Source organism: Heterodontus francisci, chromosome 4, assembly GCF_036365525.1.
Source record: "Heterodontus francisci isolate sHetFra1 chromosome 4, sHetFra1.hap1, whole genome shotgun sequence".
Lineage (NCBI taxonomy): Eukaryota > Metazoa > Chordata > Chondrichthyes > Heterodontiformes > Heterodontidae > Heterodontus > Heterodontus francisci.
The window spans coordinates 173,018,249-173,038,252 of NC_090374.1; the positions used below are offsets into that span (position 1 = coordinate 173,018,249).

The 20,004-nt window shown below is 43.2% G+C and overlaps 1 protein-coding gene across 1 annotated transcript in view; it reads left to right on the forward strand.

Annotated features, from left to right (window-relative positions):
• The window catches only part of pgm5 (phosphoglucomutase 5), a 164,336-nt gene that overhangs the window by 54,306 nt on the left and 90,026 nt on the right, over positions 1-20,004 (forward strand). Inside the window, exons 4-6 of the mRNA XM_068028940.1 lie at positions 4,259-4,384; positions 5,960-6,150; positions 8,707-8,861. Coding sequence (XP_067885041.1) covers positions 4,259-4,384; positions 5,960-6,150; positions 8,707-8,861 — 472 coding nt within the window. The remainder of the gene's footprint in view (positions 1-4,258; positions 4,385-5,959; positions 6,151-8,706; positions 8,862-20,004) is intronic.

The following is a 20,004-nucleotide window of genomic DNA, read 5'->3' on the forward strand; positions in this document are numbered from 1 at the left end:
ATTTGCTGGGCTCTCAATAACCAGCAAAGGTTTACAAAAGAGATCCATTATATCATTAAACTGCGGTGGAGATGTTGGCAATCTTCCAGCTTGTTCAAGTGCTGAGGCAGTTGAAGAGGGAATTCCAATTGTCAAACCAACAGCAGCAACCTGAGCAAAGAAATAAATAATTGTAGAAATGACTGACTAGAAATTTTGACTGACCTGCGACCTGTCGATTTGGGCTGGTATGATTGAGGCTACAGCGGTTGGATCCAGCTGTTGCTGATGTAAGTGTATCACCCACCATCCATCTGACAAAGTCTAACGCTAATTAGTATGCCAGGCAAGAATACAGCATCTGCAATTGGTTGAAGATAACTTGAATGTTATCGACTGTCCTGGTTGAATATCATTGGTTTATGTAGTATTATGTAGAATATCCAGAATTGAAACAGGTCATTCGGCCCGACTAGTGTTAATACTCCACACGAATTCCCTCCCATTCCATTCGCCTCATCTCAGCCTTCCAGCAAATCTTTCTATTCCCTTTTCTCTCATGTACTTCACTGAGAGCATCCAAGCTTTTTACTTCAACCACTTCCTGTGGTTTCTTACAACTTCTTGGATTTAAAAAAAAATTGGGGGATGTGGGCATCATTAGCAAGGCTGGCATTTATTGCCCATCCCTAATTGTCCTTGAGAAGATGGTGATGAGCTGCCTGCTTGAACTGCTGCAATCTACGTGGTGTAGATACACCCACAGTGCTGTTAGGAAGGTAGCTCCAGGATTTTGACCCAGCAACGATGAGGGATATATGAAGATGATGTATTTCCAAGTCAGGATGGTGTGTGACTTGGAGCGGAACTTGCAGGTGGTGGTGTTCCCATGTGCCTGCTGCCATTGTCCTTCTAGGTGGTAGAGGTCACGGGTTTGGGAGGTGCTGCTGGAGAAGCCTTGCTGAGAAGAAACATGTGTCTCTCTAACAATTACATATACAGCTGGTTCTCCATAGAATTCCCTCTGGCTAAATTTGCTTTCGAATATTTATTGTGTGCACCCATGTTATGAAATGCAGAAGACGTAGCTTTTTCACAATATTTTTAGTTATCTTTCTTTCATATGTTTGTCACCAAAAGCATTGCTTAAAAATTGATGTTGTGAAGGGAGTAGCGTTTCCACTTTTGGTGCAATTGGGACATTGCAGCCAACATATGCTTGAAGTTATGCTGGCTAGGTAACGCTTCAAGTTTTTGGTAAAATAAATTTGCATAATCGCAAACTTAAAATCTTTCATGAACCAGTGCAATCAGGCAGCATAATAGAATGTAATCTGTTCTTAGCTTTCTCCCCATTAGAAATTATCCCTTGATATATTGAAGAGTGGTAACATGGTGCAGTTTTATTAAGAGCTGAAAATGGGTTCATCACAAAAATAAGCATTTTTAATAAGGATGTCCAGTTTTCCACCTGTGAGCAACCTGATTTAAAATCACTGAAAATGACTTTAAAAACTGTACTGAAACATTTCATACTTTAATCGGTGTACACTAGTCAGTTTCTTCGTAAATTAACTATTTTTTGATATGAAAAGACTTTTGAAACATGCCTGCTAGTGCCTGTGCACCTGTAAGAACCTGAGTGCAATTTGAAAAGCCCTCCAGAACTAGGGCAATCAGGGGAGTCTCCCAGTGTCGACCTGGGGATGTATTATGGATGGGGTCTGATCCAGGACCATTGGATCTTGAAAGCAGTGTAAAAGATCATGGAAACCTCACGTGTAAGTGGTTTTGGGTGTAACTCACTTGGGTCTTATAATTCCCTGATCTTTTGTGCTGGTTTGGTGGGCTGTATTGACATAATGGGTAGGAACAATCGGGAACGCGAATCACACCAGTTTACGCATTGTTCCTCGATCATTGAATTACGATATCAATTCACAATAGGCTGATATGGTGCAATCTTCCTGTGTGTGATGTCTGTAAGAGTCCTGCATGAAATTAATTTAAGCAGTTTTAATCCAGGCTGGCGGTGGGAGTAGGTTCAAGGCATAACGTTCCCCAACATTTGATAATAAATTGATAATTTAATTCAGACGACTGATGTGGAAAAAGTCACAAAGACACAGGAGGGTGAATATTCTATGAAGGCAGGATTAAGGCAAAGCTGTGTTTGGCTGCAATATGCTTGACCTGGGAGTGTTTGATGCTGACGCTGAGCATCCAAAATGGAAAAGTGTTCCATTACATAGCCATGATATCCATTATTAAAACCAGAAAATGCTGGAAATGCTCATCAGGTCTGGCACCATCTGTGGGGAGAGAAACAGAGTTAATGTTTCAGGTCGATGACCTTTGATCAGAACTGGAATACGTTAGAGATGTAACAGGTTTTAAGGAGGTAGAGAAGCAGGGAAAGGGGGAGGGGAGGAAAGAACAAAAGGGAAGGTGTGTGTTAGGGTGGAAGGCAAGAGAGATTAAATGACAAAAGAGATGATGGTGCAAGGCAAAAGGGGGCAATAATGAGTCAGGCAAAGAAACAAAAAATGGAACGAGAGGGGCTGAATCATTACCAGTAACTGTTGTCTAGAAAATGAAGACAGAGGTTATTATCTAAAATTGTTGAGTCTGGAAGGCTGTAAAGTTCCTAATCGAAAGTTGAGTTGCTGTTCCTCCAGCTTATGTTGAGCTTCATTGGAACAGTGTAGGAGGCCAAGGAGAGAGAGGTCAGAGTGGGAATGGGTGGAAAATTAAAATAAAACCTCTGTAGTTGCTTAAAACCTGTTATATCTCTAATTTTTTCCAGTTCTGATGAAATATTAACTCTGTTTCTCCCTCCACGGATGCTGCCAGACTTGCAGAGCATTTCCAGTGTTTTTTGTTTTTATTCCAGCATCAGCAGTATTTTGTTTATATAGTGACTTCCATTATCATGAATAACAGATGCAAAGAGTAAATGATGGAGGACTACAGTTGCTCAGCTTTGGAGCATTCAATACATGGCATCATGGCAGTGACAGATTCACCTTTCAGCTCCCCATGCACTGCCAACAAGTGAAAGGGTACACAACACAAACATCGACTCATATTTATATAGTGCCTTTAATGTAATAAAACCTCCCAAGATGCTTCACAAGAGCATTCTAAAGCAAAATTTGATACTGAGCCACATAAGGAGATATTAGGCCAGATGACCAAAAGCGTGGTCAAAGAGGTACGTTTTAAGGAGCATCTTGATGGAGAATAGAGAGGTGGAGAAGCAGAGAGGTTTGCAAAGAGAATTTCAGAGCTTGGGCCTAGGCAGGTGAAGGTGCAGCCACCAGTGGTGGAGCAATTAAAGTCAGGGATGCTCAAGAGGCCAGAATTTGACAAGAATCATATTGGAGAAAGAATCATGTCCAGCTACTCTCGTACATATCCTGCTGGTTAGTTTAGAGAAACAGTGGCAGAGGGCATCTGCCTTCTGAACTTTAGGGGCTCCATGGCTGACAGAGATCAGGAGAGGGGGAACTAAGCGAGAAATTTTTTTAAAAATTCGCACCCGAGGATGCAATGCTTTGCTTCTTCCAAAAAGCTGAAGAGTTAACCATGGCATTTTGAACAATTTCAATGAGATTATCTGCACAGAAAATGCAGTTCTCTCCTTTGAAAATGGGAAGGTTACAGTGAACGTGGATCTCTTAGAACTGACACATATTGCTGTGTTGTTACTTGAACACATTGCTTACTGCTTCTTCAGGATTTACTCGAGTGAATTCCGATTGTGAATGTCAGCTAAGTTTGATAAGCTGGGAGAAAGGGGAGAGAATAATTTCAACACAATGCAAAGCACCTCTCAGTAAGATAGTAACATTTTTTTGTAATTATTTTAAGCTGCTATGGAATTCACTGCTGCAAACACTGGCGCAAATCATTTATCCTTGTAACCCAATCTTTTCCCTTGCTCTGTCCCCTTCTGTAGATTCAACGCAGGTAATGTAAGCCCAATTCTTTCAAATCACGCATCTGACACTGCCCTGAGTTCTTGCTCACTGTTCGAGAGTGAGTGAAGTAATTATCTCTGCAATTTTTTTGAACGTATGCTTCAGCTTCTTTTTCAGGAATTTTCTGTGCAAGCCAGAAATTCTTGATGGTGCAATTTTTATGGATTTCTGACGGAAGTATAGCATTCCCTCAGTTTAGGAAGTGCCAATACCTAATTAATGAGCTGCACACAAGAGGTCACTCTCTAAGACCCTAATTAGAATTATCTATTGATCGTTTTCTTCTGCTTTTCCAGTTGAAATTGTGGACACAGTAGAGGTTTACCTCAACATGCTGAGAACCATCTTTGACTTCAGTGCCATCAAGGGATTACTAACTGGACCCAACCAACTGAAAATAAGGATAGATGCCATGCATGGAGGCAAGTATAAGCATCATTTCTAATGGATTCATGATAGGTTCATATTGTAAAAAGTATTATTCAATGGTTGCTAAAGATGATAGGGTAGAAATTTTTCTTGGGCATCTCCATTGACTGCCGTGGAACTGAATGTCAGGCGTCATATGTAACAGACAGTCGATCCACTACTGCCCGTTTTACTCTACCCCCGAGACAAACCTACTCCCATGTTTCAACCTCAGCTGGAGTTATTGTGTACAATTCTGGGTGCCACACTTCAGGAAGGATGTCAACGCCTTGGAGAGGGTGTGGAGTGGATTTACTGGAATGGTTCCAGGAATGAGGGACTTCAGTTAATTGGGTAGATTGGGGAAGAGAAGACTAGGAGGAGATTTGATAGAGGTGTTCAAAATCATGAAGGATTTAGAAGGAGTAAATAAGGAGAAACTGTTCCTAATGGCTGAAGGATCGATAACCAGAGGGCACAGATTTAAGGTGATTGGCAAAAGAATCAGAGACAATATGAGGAAGTACTTATTTATGCAACAAAGCAGATAGTGTCTAATCTAATTGAATGTTTTTATTTGTTCATGTGGGATGTGGGCATCGCTGGCTAGCCAGCATTTATTGCCCATCACCAATTGCCCTTGAGAAGGTGGTTGTGAGCTGCCTTCTTGAATCACTGCAGTCCTTGGGGTGTAGTCACAACAACAGTGCTGTTAGGAATAGAGTTCCAGGCTTTTGACCCAGCGATACATTGATAGAGAGAAACTATTTCCTCTGGTGGAGGGAGTCCAGAACAAGGGGGCATAACCTTAAAATTAGAGCTAGGCCATTCAGGGGTGATGCCTGGAAGCACTTCTTCACACAAAAGGTAGCAGAAATGTCACTTCTGCTTCTTTTCCAAATACCTTAAATCTGTGTCCTCTGTTACTGACCCCCCCCCTGCCAGTGGAAACAGTTTCTCCTTATTTACTCTATCAGAACCCTTCCTGCTCTTAGATGTGACAAGGTTAATAGAAGCTAAAGACTCTCCACAGGATAAGGGAGATTCATTGGAAAGAGTTATTATTGGCATCAGAATGATGATGTAGTACTCTAAATAAAGCCTAAGTTGGGTAATGACATTTTTTTAAAGATTGTCATTAACTGGACAAGTCCAGTTATTAATCAGAACCCAAATATGGCTTTGAAATGCATAAAAATCTGAGAGAGTTTGACAGGGTAGATGCTGGGATGCTGTTTCCCTTGACTGGAGACTGGAACTAAGGGCATTGTCTCAAGATAAGGGATCAACCATTTAGGAGATGAGGAGAAATTTCTCCACTCAGAGGGTTGTGAATCTTTGGAATTCTCTAACCTAGAGAGCTATGGATGCTCAGTCAAGACTGGAATTGATAGACTTTTGGGCATGAGAGGGAATTAAGGGATGTGGGCATCAGGTGGGAAAGTATAGTTGATGTAGAAAATCAGCCATGATCTTATTGAATGGCGGAGCAGGATCGAGGGGCTGTAGGGCCTACTCAAGCTTATATTTCTTATGTTAATCAAAGGGCTTTCTGGGCAATGTCCTTTAATGGCTCTTTGTTCTTCCAGTTATGGGTCCCTATGTGAGGCGGATACTCTGTGATGAGCTTGGAGCTCCTGCAAACTCTGCTGTCAATTGTGTCCCATTGGAAGATTTTGGTGGACAGCACCCAGATCCAAATCTCACATATGCTACCTCTCTGCTTGAGGCCATGAAAGGAGGAGAATATGGATTTGGTGCAGCTTTCGATGGAGATGGGGTATAATTCTATCTAAATTTATTACCGTTAGAATTTTTGTTCTTGCAGATAGGTCATTTTATTAATGGTAACTGTTGCAAGTTTATGGTCTTGCCTGAGATATTTTCTCCCTCACAAGGAAGCTAGTCTTTCCCATCAGTGGCATGAGCGTTTTAATGTTAAAGGGTTCTACCTGAACTGCTCAATAACTAATTAAACCATAGTATGAAACAGGGACGTAACTGTAGGAGCCCCTTGTGATCTGAACTGGATGTCTGTGTCTTTTGCATATGCCCTGGTGTGTGTCGCTTTTATCTTTTGATGGTAGGTTGAGAAAACAGAAAGTCAACGCAAGTTCAGATGTGAATGATTAAGCAGCTTTATTTCACAGACAGCAAGTCAATGTGCAAAGTAACAACTACAGTTGGTCACATTTAATGTAATCAGTACAACTTGCCTTTGTGCGACAATACAAAATAATGAACATGCTATGTTTCCTCGCATCAGTCAGTTATCTTGTTTGGTGATTGCTTCTGATTGCTCTCCTGCATCCTAACCTTTGCTGCGTGCATGCTCACCTTATCTTTAACAAGTAGAAGTTTATCCCAGACAAACCTTGCTGAGGATCTAGACCCAGAGAGCTCCTAACACAATGGGCTGGATTTTACCAGACACCATCCCCCCACCGATGCGGGGGTTGTGGCAGGGGTGCGCGGAAAATATCTCCAGAAGAGGCTTGCCATGGGTCTCAACACCGGGAAGACCCCACCCCGTATTACCAGCAGCAGTGAGGCCTCATTGCGGCGCCCCCCCCACCATCCCCATCGCGCAGCAACATGGACCTAATTAAAATGTGTTAATTAATTTAAATTACATGAATAAACACCTGCCTTGTAGCAACGGCTGTCCCACTCTGATATTCTGGCCGGCTGCCAGAACTCCTGCGCCTTTGGATCTCTGTTCGGAGTTCCGAGGCGGAACACTGATGGGGGGTGGGGGAGGGGGTGGTGGAGGAGTGAAGTTTTCAGGGTGGGAGGGAAGCGTCAAAAACTAACATGATTGATGGAGGGGATGGTGGGAAGGGGTTGTAGGTTAATGTAAAGAAATTTCGGGGGCAAAGGTCGAGATCGAGAGTTTACTTTTTTTGCGGGGAGAGGACAAAAAGTAAACTGATTGGTCATGGGGGGTGGGGGGAGAAGATTGGAACTGTGAATAAATGTTTAATTGTAGTTTTTTTTAAATTGTGACTTTAAAAATTTAAATGATAGGGAAGGGCCTGAAGCCCTTTAAAAATGGCGGCGGCACCTGCGCGGTGGTGCCGGACACCGTTGCCGGGGATGGAGCGCCTACCACCTCTATGTCATTGGGGGCAGGTGGTCCACCCCATCCATGTCAATGAGCCACTGCACTAAATATCGCGCTTGTGCCGTGCCGTTTTTGAAGCTTGCCGCTGAGATCCGCAGCGAGTTGGAAAAGTCAGCCCAACGTGTCTGGGAAGTTTATTGATCGTCTAGACAAGCTAACAGACTGCTTATTACTTACAGTTTATGGCGAAAAACAGTTTCAAAGTCTAAATCATGTGCATTGTAATCACTGTTCGACTGTGTTTTTGTTTCAAACTTATGTAAATGCACTTTGCTTTAAAACGCACCTCTTAAATGTAACTTTTTTTCAAATAATTTCTGTGGAGCAAACATAACTAATTGGGAATCTAGAAATGTGAGAAACGCGGATAGAAACTCTTTGTGTGCTGTGCTTCGGTGACATTCCGAAAGAAACAGCAAAACAATCACTTGAGGACCTCTATAAATGAGTAAATGTTGGTGACATTTCTTAGCTGTGTACTTATCTTCCTTAAATGAAACGTCAAAGCAGTACCAGACATATCGTTAAAGCGATTGGTTCTCAAAGTATCTGCAATACAGAGTTTGTCTCAAAACAGGTCTTCATATTACACTTTTCATCTCATGCCTTCCTCTCAGGTTGGGTAACTGTTCCCTTTTCCCAGAATCCAGGTAAAATAATAAACAGCATTAGGCAGCTGTTGGGATTGAACAGTTCAATTTAGCTGCTAGAGAGTAGTACAGGATCAAGAAGGCAAATGACAGAATTTAAGACAACAACAACCTATATTTAGACAGCGCCTTTAATATAATAAAATGTTCCAAGGTGCTTCACAGGAGCATTATAATACAAAGTGTGACCAAAGAGGTAGGTTTTAAGGAGTGTCTTAAAGGAGGAAAGCGAGGTGGATAGACAAAGAGGTATAGGGAAGGTATTCCAGAGCTTGTGCCTTAGGCAACTGAAGGTGGAGTGATTAAAATCAGGGATGCACGAGAGGCCAGAATTAGATGAGTGCAGATATCTTGGAGGGTTGTGTATCTGGAGGGGAATACAGATATAGGGAGGGGTGAGGCCATGGAGGGATTTGAAAACAAGGATGAGAATGTTAAAATCAAGATGTTTCTTGACTGGGAGCCAATGTAGGTCAGCGAGCACAGGGATGATAGGGGAACAGGACTTGGGGTGACAGGGATAAGTTGCAGAAATTAAAGGCTATTATTGTCTTCTTAATAGGACCGTAACATGATTCTTGGGAGGAACGGGTTCTTCGTCAATCCCTCGGACTCTGTTGCTGTGATTGCAGCAAATATATGCTGCATTCCATACTTTCAGAAGACAGGAATTCGAGGATTCGCAAGAAGCATGCCCACCAGTACAGCACTGGACAGGTGAGAAAAGAAAGGGCGACTCACTCTAAGCCCTGATGAATAATTAAACCGTAAAATGTTTTCAAGGGACATTCATCAGTTAAAGAAAAACTTGCATGTACATAGTGCCTTTCATGACAAGACGTCCCAAAGTGCTTTCCAGCCAATGAAATACTTCTGAAGTCACTGTTTTGCTAATTTTGCACACAGCAATGGGTTAATGACCAGAGAATCTGTTTTAGTGATGTTGGTTGAGGGATAAATATTGGCCAGGAAACCAAGGATAACTCTCCTGCTCTTCTTCGAAATAGTGCCATGGGATCTTTTATGCTCACCTGAGAGAGCAGACGGGGCCTTGGCTTAACATCTCATCCAAAAGATGGCACCTCCGACAGTGCAGCACTCTCTCAAGTACTGCACTGGAGTGTCAATTTAGATTTTGTGCTTAGGAGTGGGACTTGAACCCATGACTTTCTGGCCCAGAGGCGAGAGTGCGACCCATTGTAGGGGTAGCACAGTTCAAAGAAGGTGCTAATGGGCTGAGAGCTGTGGTAAAGCAAGTGATAACTTACACAAGTGCAGAGAGATATTTTCTCCCGATTACCTGATCCCTGAAGGAAAAATCATAGACATGAAACTAAAAAGAGGTGATACTGATTTCAGTACAAATATCAAACAGAGGAAATCTTCCCCCAAGGTGAGGACTGGTCTAAGAATGCTTCACCAGATGAAGAGTATTTCATCTAAAACTCTGCTGTGCATATCCAGACTCAGACCAAGTCCCATTCACTATCACCCCCTGTGCTTGCTGACCTACATTGGCTCCTGATCCAGCAATGCCTCACATTTAAAAGTCTCATCTTCATTTTCAAATACCTCCATGGCCTCACTCCCTCCCTACCCTCTGCAATCTACTCCAGCCTTGCAACCCTCTAAAATCTCTGCGCTGTTCCAATTCTGGCCTCTTATGCATTCCTGGTTTCTTTCGCTTCACCATTGGTGACTGTTTAGGGAGGGTGCAAGCTGGGAGGTTGGTCAGGGGAGCATTGGAATAGTCAAGCCTGGAGGTAACAGAAGTGTGGAAGAGGTTTTCAGCAGCAGAGGAGCTGAGGCAGGGTGGAGATGGTCAATGTTTCGGAGCTGGAAGTAGGCAGTCATGGTGATTGTCTGATGATGGTCAGGGTCTGATTCAGCAACATTTTCATTCTCAGAATTGAAGTGACAGCAGAGCAATTTTGGTCAAAAACATTGATCTTCAAATCAGTGAATGCTGTGCAGAATGTGCCTTTTCTTATCATGTGTAGTTTTTGAGGAAGATTAGGAAAGTTCCTGCCATCAGCAATGGGTGGGAAATACTACATACCTGCACTTCTGTAAAAAACAATGACATATTGGCTAGTAAACAGGGTTAAATGGGGCCTGTTTTTTCTCCTAACACCACCACCCCACTGCACCATCACTCCCCCACCCCCACTCTGTAGTTTCTGGGGTATTCTGTCTACTAACAACATGCTGCCAGCGGCTGAGAAGATTTTATGCTGTATGAGAGGTGGTTTGAAGAGCAAGACAGGACAATGAGTTCTTGTAAACTGGATAGAAAGCAACTATTTGTCTCAACAACAACTGAGAGTTAACTTTGAAACCCAAGCTAGCTGGAACGTAGGAATCTGAACAGAAAAGTATAAATTTCAAAGAGAAGTAAAACAAAATAATTTTGCTGTGGGTTGAAGCAATTTCAGAAAGGGGATGGAGTATTTTATCATTTGTTTCTGTAAAGCTGTTTCACTATTTCAGTCACTGTGCAGGTGGTGAAAGAATAACATTTCCCTTCAATCCAGATCACTTGTTTAACAACACACAAACATCTCTCGGACAGACATGTTACAGTCAAACCATTTGTTATCACAAACTCACTGGTAAAGTCTGGTAAAGGGATTCTCATCAAGGGGTATCGATGACTGAGCTCTTTTTCCTGACTGCTGACTGGATGAAGGGAAATAGTTGTTATAGAGATATAAAATGACACAGAATTTTACAGCATAGAAACAGACCAATCAGCCCAACTGGTCTATGGTGGCACTTATGTGCCACACGAACCTCCTCCCACTCCTCTTCATCTCACCCTATCAGCATATGCTTCTATTCCTTTCTTCCTCATGTGTTTATTTATCTTCCCCTTAAATGCAATTATACTATTCACCTCAACCACTTGCTCTGGAAGCGAGTTCCCCATTCTCACCAACTCTCAGGGTAAAGACGTTTCTCCTGAATTCCTATTTGGATTTATTAGTGACTGTCATATTTATGGCTTCTCATTTTGAATTCCTCACACTGGAAACATCTCCTTTCCATCTACCCTATAACCCCCTTCATAATTTTATAAACCAGGATGTCCCTTTTTCATAAACCAACTCCACCCACCTATATTCTCTCCTTAAATCTCTGGGTATAGCTAGAGCAATCCTAGGATGTTGCTAGGGTATTCCTGGGGTTTAGCGAGTGCATTCCTGGGATCATAGATAGTTTATTCCTGGGGTACAGCTAGTGTATTCCTGGAAAACAGCTAGGGCATTCCTGAGGTATAGATAATGTATTGCTGTTGTATTCCTCGGGTATTGCTTGGGCAGTCCTGTGGAATAGCTAAAGTATTGCTACTGTATTCTTGAGATATAACTAGGGTATTCCTGGGGTATGGCTAATGTATTGCTCGTGTATTCCTGGAGTATTGCTAGGGAATTCCTTGGCTTTTCCTAGGGTATGTCTTGTATTAAGAAATGAAATTGTACAGTAATATTGACACAATAATGCAAAACATGCCCCATGTAAAGGCTGCTCAATTATCAAAGTGGAATAAAACACAACCCCTGGGAGCTATTTGCAAATCAAGAGGAAACATCTGCTTTTGTCTGATCCAGAATCAACATGATCTGTAGGCGACTGCTGCACAGTGTCGGGTTCATAGCGGGGCTAGTGATTTTATAATCTGCTAATCGAAAACCATGGACAAAGTAGTCATCTGATGTTTGTTTGCTTGCAGTTATACCACCACTCTCGGTGTAGTCTAGTCCTGATAAATCACCAAGAAATTGAATTGTTCGGTAATTTGATGTAAGCAGTGTAAATTACGCAAGAAACTCAGAACTAGAAAATTGAATTATCAGATGCTTGAATGAACCAACTTGGAATTAAAAGGAGTAGACTTTGTGCAAAGCAGTTTCAGTTTCAGAAGCACTGGTAACTTGGGGACCAGAGAGTTATCTAACCTCCGAGCATACTAAAGCGAAAAATAGGACATCACCCCCAAGATAGCTACATAGTCTCATGCTGGAGGTGGTGGGGGGCTGGTGTGGGGCAGGGGGGTAAAGGGGTTTAAACTAGATGTGCTACAACTCCAGCCTGCTGTGAAGGCACATATTTAAAGGTGCCCAACACTCCTGGAGAGTTTTAAATATTTTTAGTGCGAGTAAAGGGCTGATCTTGGCTGTACTAACATTAACAACGAGCAGCTTGTGAGCAAAACTCTCCGCATGCATACAACTCCACCACTGGCACACTGTGGCTGCAGTATATAGCAGGGCTGAGGGAGTGCTGCTTTATTAAGCAACATGTGCACTGCTGTCGACTGAATCCCGACCACCTGAACACCAGACAATGTGCAGCTTGGCAAAGTTTGCATTTGGTCAATCATCAGCAATAACAATAATGTGCTGACTTTAATGTGTCCTTAAACAGTTGTGGGTTCGAGTTCTCACTCCAGAGACTTGAACACCAAATCTAGGCCATTATTCCCAGTGCAGTACCAAGGGAGTGATGCACTGTCAGAGAAAAAAGAAAGACTTGCATTTATAAAATGCCTTCCATGACCACAGGAAGTCCCAAAGGGCTTTACAGCCAATGAAGTCCATTTGACGTGTAGTCAATATTGTAATGTAGGAAATGCAGCAGCCATATTTGTGCACAGCTCGCTCCCTCAAACAGCAATGCAATAATGACCAAATCATCTGTTTTAGTGATGTTGATTGAGGGATAAATATTGGCCGGGACACTGGGGAGGACTCCCCTGCTATTCTTCAAAATAGTGCTGTGGGATCTTTCACATGCACCTGAAATGACAGACAGGGCCTCAGTTTAACATCTCGTCCGAAAGATGCACCTCCAACAGTGCAGCACTCCCTCAGTACTGTCCTGGTGTGTCAGCTTTGGTTTTGTGCTCCAGTCTGGGCCTGGAACCCACAACCTTCTGACCTTGAGGTAAAAGAGTGCTACCCACTGTCTTTGGCATGAGACATTAAACTGAGGGCCTGCGAGCACCCTCAGATGGACATAAAAAATCCCATGGCCTCTATTTCAATGAAAAGCAGGGAGAGTTCTCCCCGGTCTCCTGGAAAATATTTATCCCTCAACCAACTTCACTAAAACAGATTATCCACACATTATCACATTGCTGTTTGTGGGAGCTTGCTGTGCACAAATTGCCTGTCACATTTCATACATTACAACTGTGACTACTGTCATGCAGACCCCCACCTGCCAGGAATGAGGCATATTAATTTCGCCTTATGAACATTGATTTTAAGCTGTTGCTAGAGTGAAGAAATTACTTGTTTGAAGATCACCAGGCACTTGGCTGGAAGAACATTTGCATACTAAGAGATGGTGCTTAGAGAGACAAAAGAATTGCTCACTGATTCAGTTAACATAGATTGGTCTGGGCAATGGTTTCACATCTTGTCGGTAAGAGATAGCCCTACACCCACCGCCACCGAGAGCTTTGAAATCCACAAAGGCAGGACTGGTTTAACCAGCTGGTCACATGACTGACCAGCTGATCCAGGCTTTGAATGGGACACAGGACAGTTTGAATTGAGATGAGAATTTGCAACTGAAGCTGGAACAAGGAAGCCTCTCTCCTGGCAATCTCTCTCTCGCTTTCTCCCAAGAACCTCAAGAGAGAACAGACTCCGACATCGAAATAAGTTGAAATGTGCACTGGGCCCCAATGAATTTCAGGACTTACCGGCAACCAAGGACTCCACTTTGAACTCAAAGGACTGTAATTATAATTCCGATATTGCCTCAGACTTTTCCCTTTTATTCTTTTCTACTTTTTCTGTCTTTATCTGCAGGTGTGTTTATCGCATATGCATGCTAGTGTGGTTGTGTCGCATATTTGTAGTCGTTAACCGGATTAGAGTTTAAGATTAATAAACTTCTACCTTTCTTGTTTAAATCTAAGGAAACCTGCCTGATTTATTTGCCTTAAAATTGGAGCAGTGAACAAGGATTCACTGATGGGGAACTAAAAACACGGTGTTTCTAAAATTAAACCCTGTTGCAGTTAAACCAGGCATAGGCTGAGAGGGAACCCCTAGACCCCTTCTCACCTGGTCGTAACACTACACTTTAAAAATGCTTCATTGGTTGTAAAGCCAAATGGGAGTCTTTCTTTCTTTCAAAAGGATCACTGAAGTAACTCTCGAGGCTTATTTCAGTAGCAACCTCCAACTCTTTGACCTCTATCCTATTGAAGAGAAGGTCAAGAGCCACAATATTGTGGGAAAAGCATCACCTTTAAGTTCCCCCTTCCAGGTCACTCACTAGGATGACTGGGAACCTTTCCTTCAGCACCACTGGGTCAAGATTCTGGAATTTCCCAATACCTTCTCAGGACAACCTTGGGATGGCCAATAAGTGCCAGCCTTCTCTGCGTTGCCCACATAGCAGGAGGAATCATTTTAAAAGGGTCAGAAGTGGGGATGTTTGCTGATGATTGCAACTCCTCGGATACTGAAGCAGTTCGTGCCCACATGAAGAAATGGACAACATTTAGGCTTGGGCTGATAAGTGGCAAGTAACATTCATGCCACGCAAGTGCCAGGCAATGACCATCTCCAACAAGAGAGAATCTAACCATCTCCCCTTGACATTCAACGGCATTACCACCATTGAATCCCCCACAATTCACATCCTGTGGTTACCACTGACCAGAAATTGAACTGGGCCAGCCACATAAATACTGTGGCTACAAGAGCAGTTCAGAGGCTGGGAATTCTGCAGCGAGTAACTCACCTACTGACTCTCCAAAGCCTGTCCACCATCTACAAGGCACAAGTCAGGAGTGTGATGGAATACTCTGCACTTGCCAGGATGAATGCAGCTCCAACAACATTCAAGAAGTTTGACACTATCAAAGACAAAGCAGCCCACTTGGCCAGCACCCCATTGACCATCTGAAGCATTCACTCCCTCCACGACTCTACAAGATGCATTGCAGCAACTTGCCAAGGCTCCTTTGACTGCACCTTCCAAAACCGCGACCTCTTCCAACTAGAAGGACAAGGGCAGCAGACACATGGGACCACCATCACCTCCAAGTTCTCTCGAAGTCACACACCATCCTGACTTGGAACTATATTGCCGTTCCTTCACTGTTGCTGGTCAAAATCCTGGAACTCCCTCCCTAACAGCACTGTGGGTGTACCTACACCACATGGACTGCAATTTAATACCAGGTTATTTTTGCACTGATGTAACAGTCGGCCCATTTTTGATCCATGCAGGCTACATACTGTGACTATTATCTTTCCCAGTTACAGACAGCTGGACTGCATTTTTGTACCAGTGAACTTTCCAATTTGGAATTTAAACACATTAAGCAAGCTCTCTTGTAATGCATTGAGTCATACTGAGCTATGCAGACCTGAAAGTTCCAGGTTTGATGCTGAATCTGTGCTGGGTGATCAGAAATTAACAAGTGCAGTCGTAGGGGTGTTAGTTACAGTTAGCTTCAGCACCCACAGGAGGAGGGATATGACAAACCAGATCCCTCTTGTGATCACTATACCCCGACTCCTCCCTTTTGGACTCTGCCAGGTCAGGTACAAACCAGGTTGGGAGTACCTGTGATGCTTTAGATTGACAAATATGACAGGCAGGAGAAGACCGGCTGGTCTAATAAACCTGGCCCTCAACATGATAGCCAGAGTATCATGACTAAACACAGCTTCCCTCCCCCCACTCCACTCTCCCACCCTGTCTTTCCCCACCAGCTCACACAGCCCCCCAACACCCGCAGTCATGTAATCTCCTGGAAGAGGGAAAGAGAACACAGAAACCCTTCAGAAAAAGCCCAGGCAAATAAGGGGAAAACATACTCTGTAAAATTCCTCTCAGACCTCCTGGTGATCGAAACCAGTCCAGGAGATCGCATGGACCAAGTGTTTTCTATAAAGACACTCACCTTCTATATGATATGATCCCTGTCCCAGTCAGAAATTGGTCCAGTTCCCTCTTGAAGGCAGTCAGTTCCCAGCGTACCAGCCGGCCACACATTCCAGAGACTCACTATTCTCTGGGAAAAGAAGAACCACACAACATCCACTCTATTCCTACTCTTAAATGGTTTAAACTCACATCCCCTGCTTTTCCCTCCCACAGTCTGTTAAAGTGGAATAATCTATCAAGAGGGCCACTATCCAGCCTGTTTGTTATTTTATGGAATCCTATCGGGTCACCTCTAAGCCTACGCTGCTCTAAAGTAAATAGACCATGGTTCTTGAGTCTATCTGAGTAGCTGACATTCTTTAAACTAGGAATCATTCTTCCAGCTCTCCTCTGATGTATCAAAATGATGTCCTTTGAATACTGAATAGTTCTATGAAAACAACACATTAACTTGTTCGCTTGAGCTACAGTTTCTCTATTGTTGTATATTCTCGTAGCATTCAACAACAACAGCAAGTTGCATTTATATAGCATCTTTAACAGAGTAAATCAACCCAAGACGCTTCACAGGAGTGATTATTAAACAAAATATGACCTTAAGCAAGCCAGGTAAGGAGATATTAGGGCAGATGAACAAAAGCTTGGTCAAAGAGGTAGGTTTTAAGGTGCATCATAAAGGAGGATAGAGAGTTAGAGAGGCAGAGAGGTTTTGGGAGGGAATTCCAGGGTTTAGGGCCCAGGCAGCTGAAAGCACAGTTGCCAATAGTGGAGTAATTAAAATAAAAGCAAAATACTGCAGATGCTGGAAATCTGAAATAAAAACAAGAAATGCTGGAAATACTTAGCAGGTCTGGCAGCATCTGTGGAGAGAGAAGCAGAGTTAACATTTCAGGTCAGTGACCCTTCTTCAGAAGTGGAGTAATTAAAACTGGGGTCAGAATTGGAGGAGTGCAGAGACCTCAGAGTGTTGTATGCTGGAGAAGATTATGGAGATAGGGAATGTAAATTCACACGTAAGGCATAGTGACTGAACAGCTTACAGTGGCTGTCAAGAGAAAATAGGAAGAATTGGGGAAAGCATCTGATCTGTGACCAATTCTGGGAACCACACTTCAGGAAGGATGTCTAGGCCATGGAGATGGTGCAGAGAAGATTTACTCAAATGATATCAGGGATGAGGGACTTCAGCTTTACGGAGAAGCAGGGATTGTTCTCTTTAAAGCAGAAAAAGTTCAGGGAAGATTTAACATCGGTGTTCAATATAATGAAGGAAGTTGGTAACCAGTGGACACAGAATGCGCTGCCTGAAAGGGCGGTGGAAGCAGATTCAATAGTAACTTTCAAAAGAGAATTGAAAAAATACTTGAAACAAGAACATCTGCAGGGCTATGGGGAAAGAGTAGTGGAGTGGGACTAATCATTAGCTTTTTCAAAGAGCTAGCACAGACATGAGGAGAAATGTCTTCACTCAGAGGATTGTGAATCTTTGGAATTCACTACCCCAGAGAGCTGTGAATGCTCAGTCATTGAGTGTGTTCAAGACAAAGATCGGTAGATTTTTGGACACTAAGGGAATCAAGGGATATGGGTTAGGACAGAAAAGTGGAGTTGATGTAGAAGATCAGCCATGATCTTATTGAATGGCAGAACATGCTCCAGGGGCCATATAACCTAGTCCTGCTCCTATTTCTTATGTTTCTATGAGTAGTGCTTTAACAATTGCAGTTTCAGTGTGTGTTTATAAGTTCTCCTGGTGTGTTAAATGAGCCAGGAATGCTTGGGGTCTGTACCTTCAGTGTAAGTGACATTCTGGTGAAAAACATGTGACGAGGACAGAGGGTGGCGAAGTTGGGATGTACAGATAAACAGGAACAGATTACAGCTAAACTGTGTCCAGCTATCCCTCCTGCTCACTCCACCCCCTTAGCTGCAGCTTTACCAGCAAGATTACAAACTGGATGGAAACAAGAAACTGTTTTTGCCCAGTGGGAGTTTCTGAATGTTTGGCAAAGCAGAGTGAAGCCTAGCCCATTGCAGCAATAATAGCACAGTGAGAGAATGCGAGTAATTAAAGTTTGACACTGCCAAAGTACATCATAAAGTGTTCAGGAAAATGCTGCAACCTCCCCATCTGAGATGGGCTTTGCTAAAATATTTACACCAAGCGGTATCATATATAGAAGATACAGTAAGGATTTTCTCCGTTACAGCCTTTTCTGGAATTGTACAGAAAACATGTACAATAAATAAGCACTATATGGTTTCATTATTAGTCAGGGGCTCATAAAGTATGCATGAAAAATCAGGCCACAGCACAGCAGATGATTTTAAAGGGGCGTTGTCATTATTGAAAAGTCTGGCAATTTTTTTGTTTATCAATTCACAGTGCTGTTAAGGAAAAAGCAAAGACTTGCATTTCTGTAGTGCCTTTCATGACTTCAGGATGTCCCAAAGTGCTTTACAGCTAATGAAGTACATTTGAAATGCAGCCACTGGTATAAAATGCAGGAAATTCCAAAAGCATCCTTGTGTCATTTAAGTAGTGTCAGCTGTGGCTCAGTGGGTAGTACTCTCTCACCTCTGAGTCACAAAGTTGTGAATTCAAGCCCCATTCCAGAGACTTGAAGCACAAAATCTAGGCTGACACTCCCAGTGCAGTACTGAGGGAGTGCTGCACTCTTGGAGGTCAGAGTCACAGAGTCGTACAGCATAAAAACAGGCCCTTCGGCCCACCGCGTCCATGCTGACCATAATGCCTATCTATACTAATCCCACCTGCCTGCATTAATTCCATATCCCTCTATGCCTTGCTCATTCAAGTACCTGTCCAGATGCCTCTTAAATGTCACTACTGTTTCTGCCTCCACCACCTCCTCAGGCAGTTCATTCCAGATACCCACTATTCTTTGTGTGAAAAATTTGCCCCTTTGATCCCCTTTAAACCTCCTCCCTCTCACCTGAAATCTATGCCCTCTAGTTTTAGTCACCCCTACCATGGGAAACAGGCTCTGGCTATCCACCTTATCTATGCCTCTCATAATTTTATATACCTCTATCATGTCCCCTCTCAGCCTCCTTCGCTCCAGGGAAAACAGACCCTACCTATCCAATCTATCTTTATAACTCAAGCCCTCCAAACCAGGCAACATCCTTGTGAATCTTTTCTGCACCCTTTGTAACTTAATCACATCTTTCCAGTAGTGCAGCGACCAGAACTGCACACTGTACTCCAAATGCGGCCTAACCAACGTTATGTACAACTGTAACATGACGTCCCAACTCTTGTACTCAATGCCTCGGCCAATGAAGGCAAGCATGCCATATGCCTTCTTCACCACCCTGTCTACCTGTGTTGCCACTTTCAGGGAACTATGTACTTGCACCCCAAGGTCTCTCTGCTCAACAACAATCGGCAGGGCCCTGCCATTCACTGTATATGTTCTGCCCTGGTTTAACTTCCCAAAATGCATCACTTCACACTTGTCTGCATTAAATTCCATTTGCCAATCCCTTGCCCACTTTCCCAGTTGATCTATATCCTGTTGTAACCTTAGACAACCTTCTTCACTGTCCACTATACCACCAATTTTGGTGTCATCTGCAAACTTACTAATCATGCCCCTTACATTCACATCCAAGTCATTAATATATATGACAAACGACAGAGGGCCCAGCACCGATCCCTACAGCATACCACTGGTCACCGTCCTCCAATCTGAAAAACAACCCTACACTACCACCCTCTGCTTCCTATCACCAAGCCAATTTTGTATCCAATTTGCTAGCTCACCCTGGATCCCATGTGTTCGAACCTTCTGGACCAGCCTACCACGCAGGACCTTGTCAAAGACCTTGCTAAAGTCCATGTAGACAACGGTCCATCGCCCTGCCCTCGTCAATCCTCTTGGTCACCTCCTCGAAAAACTCAATCAAATTCGTG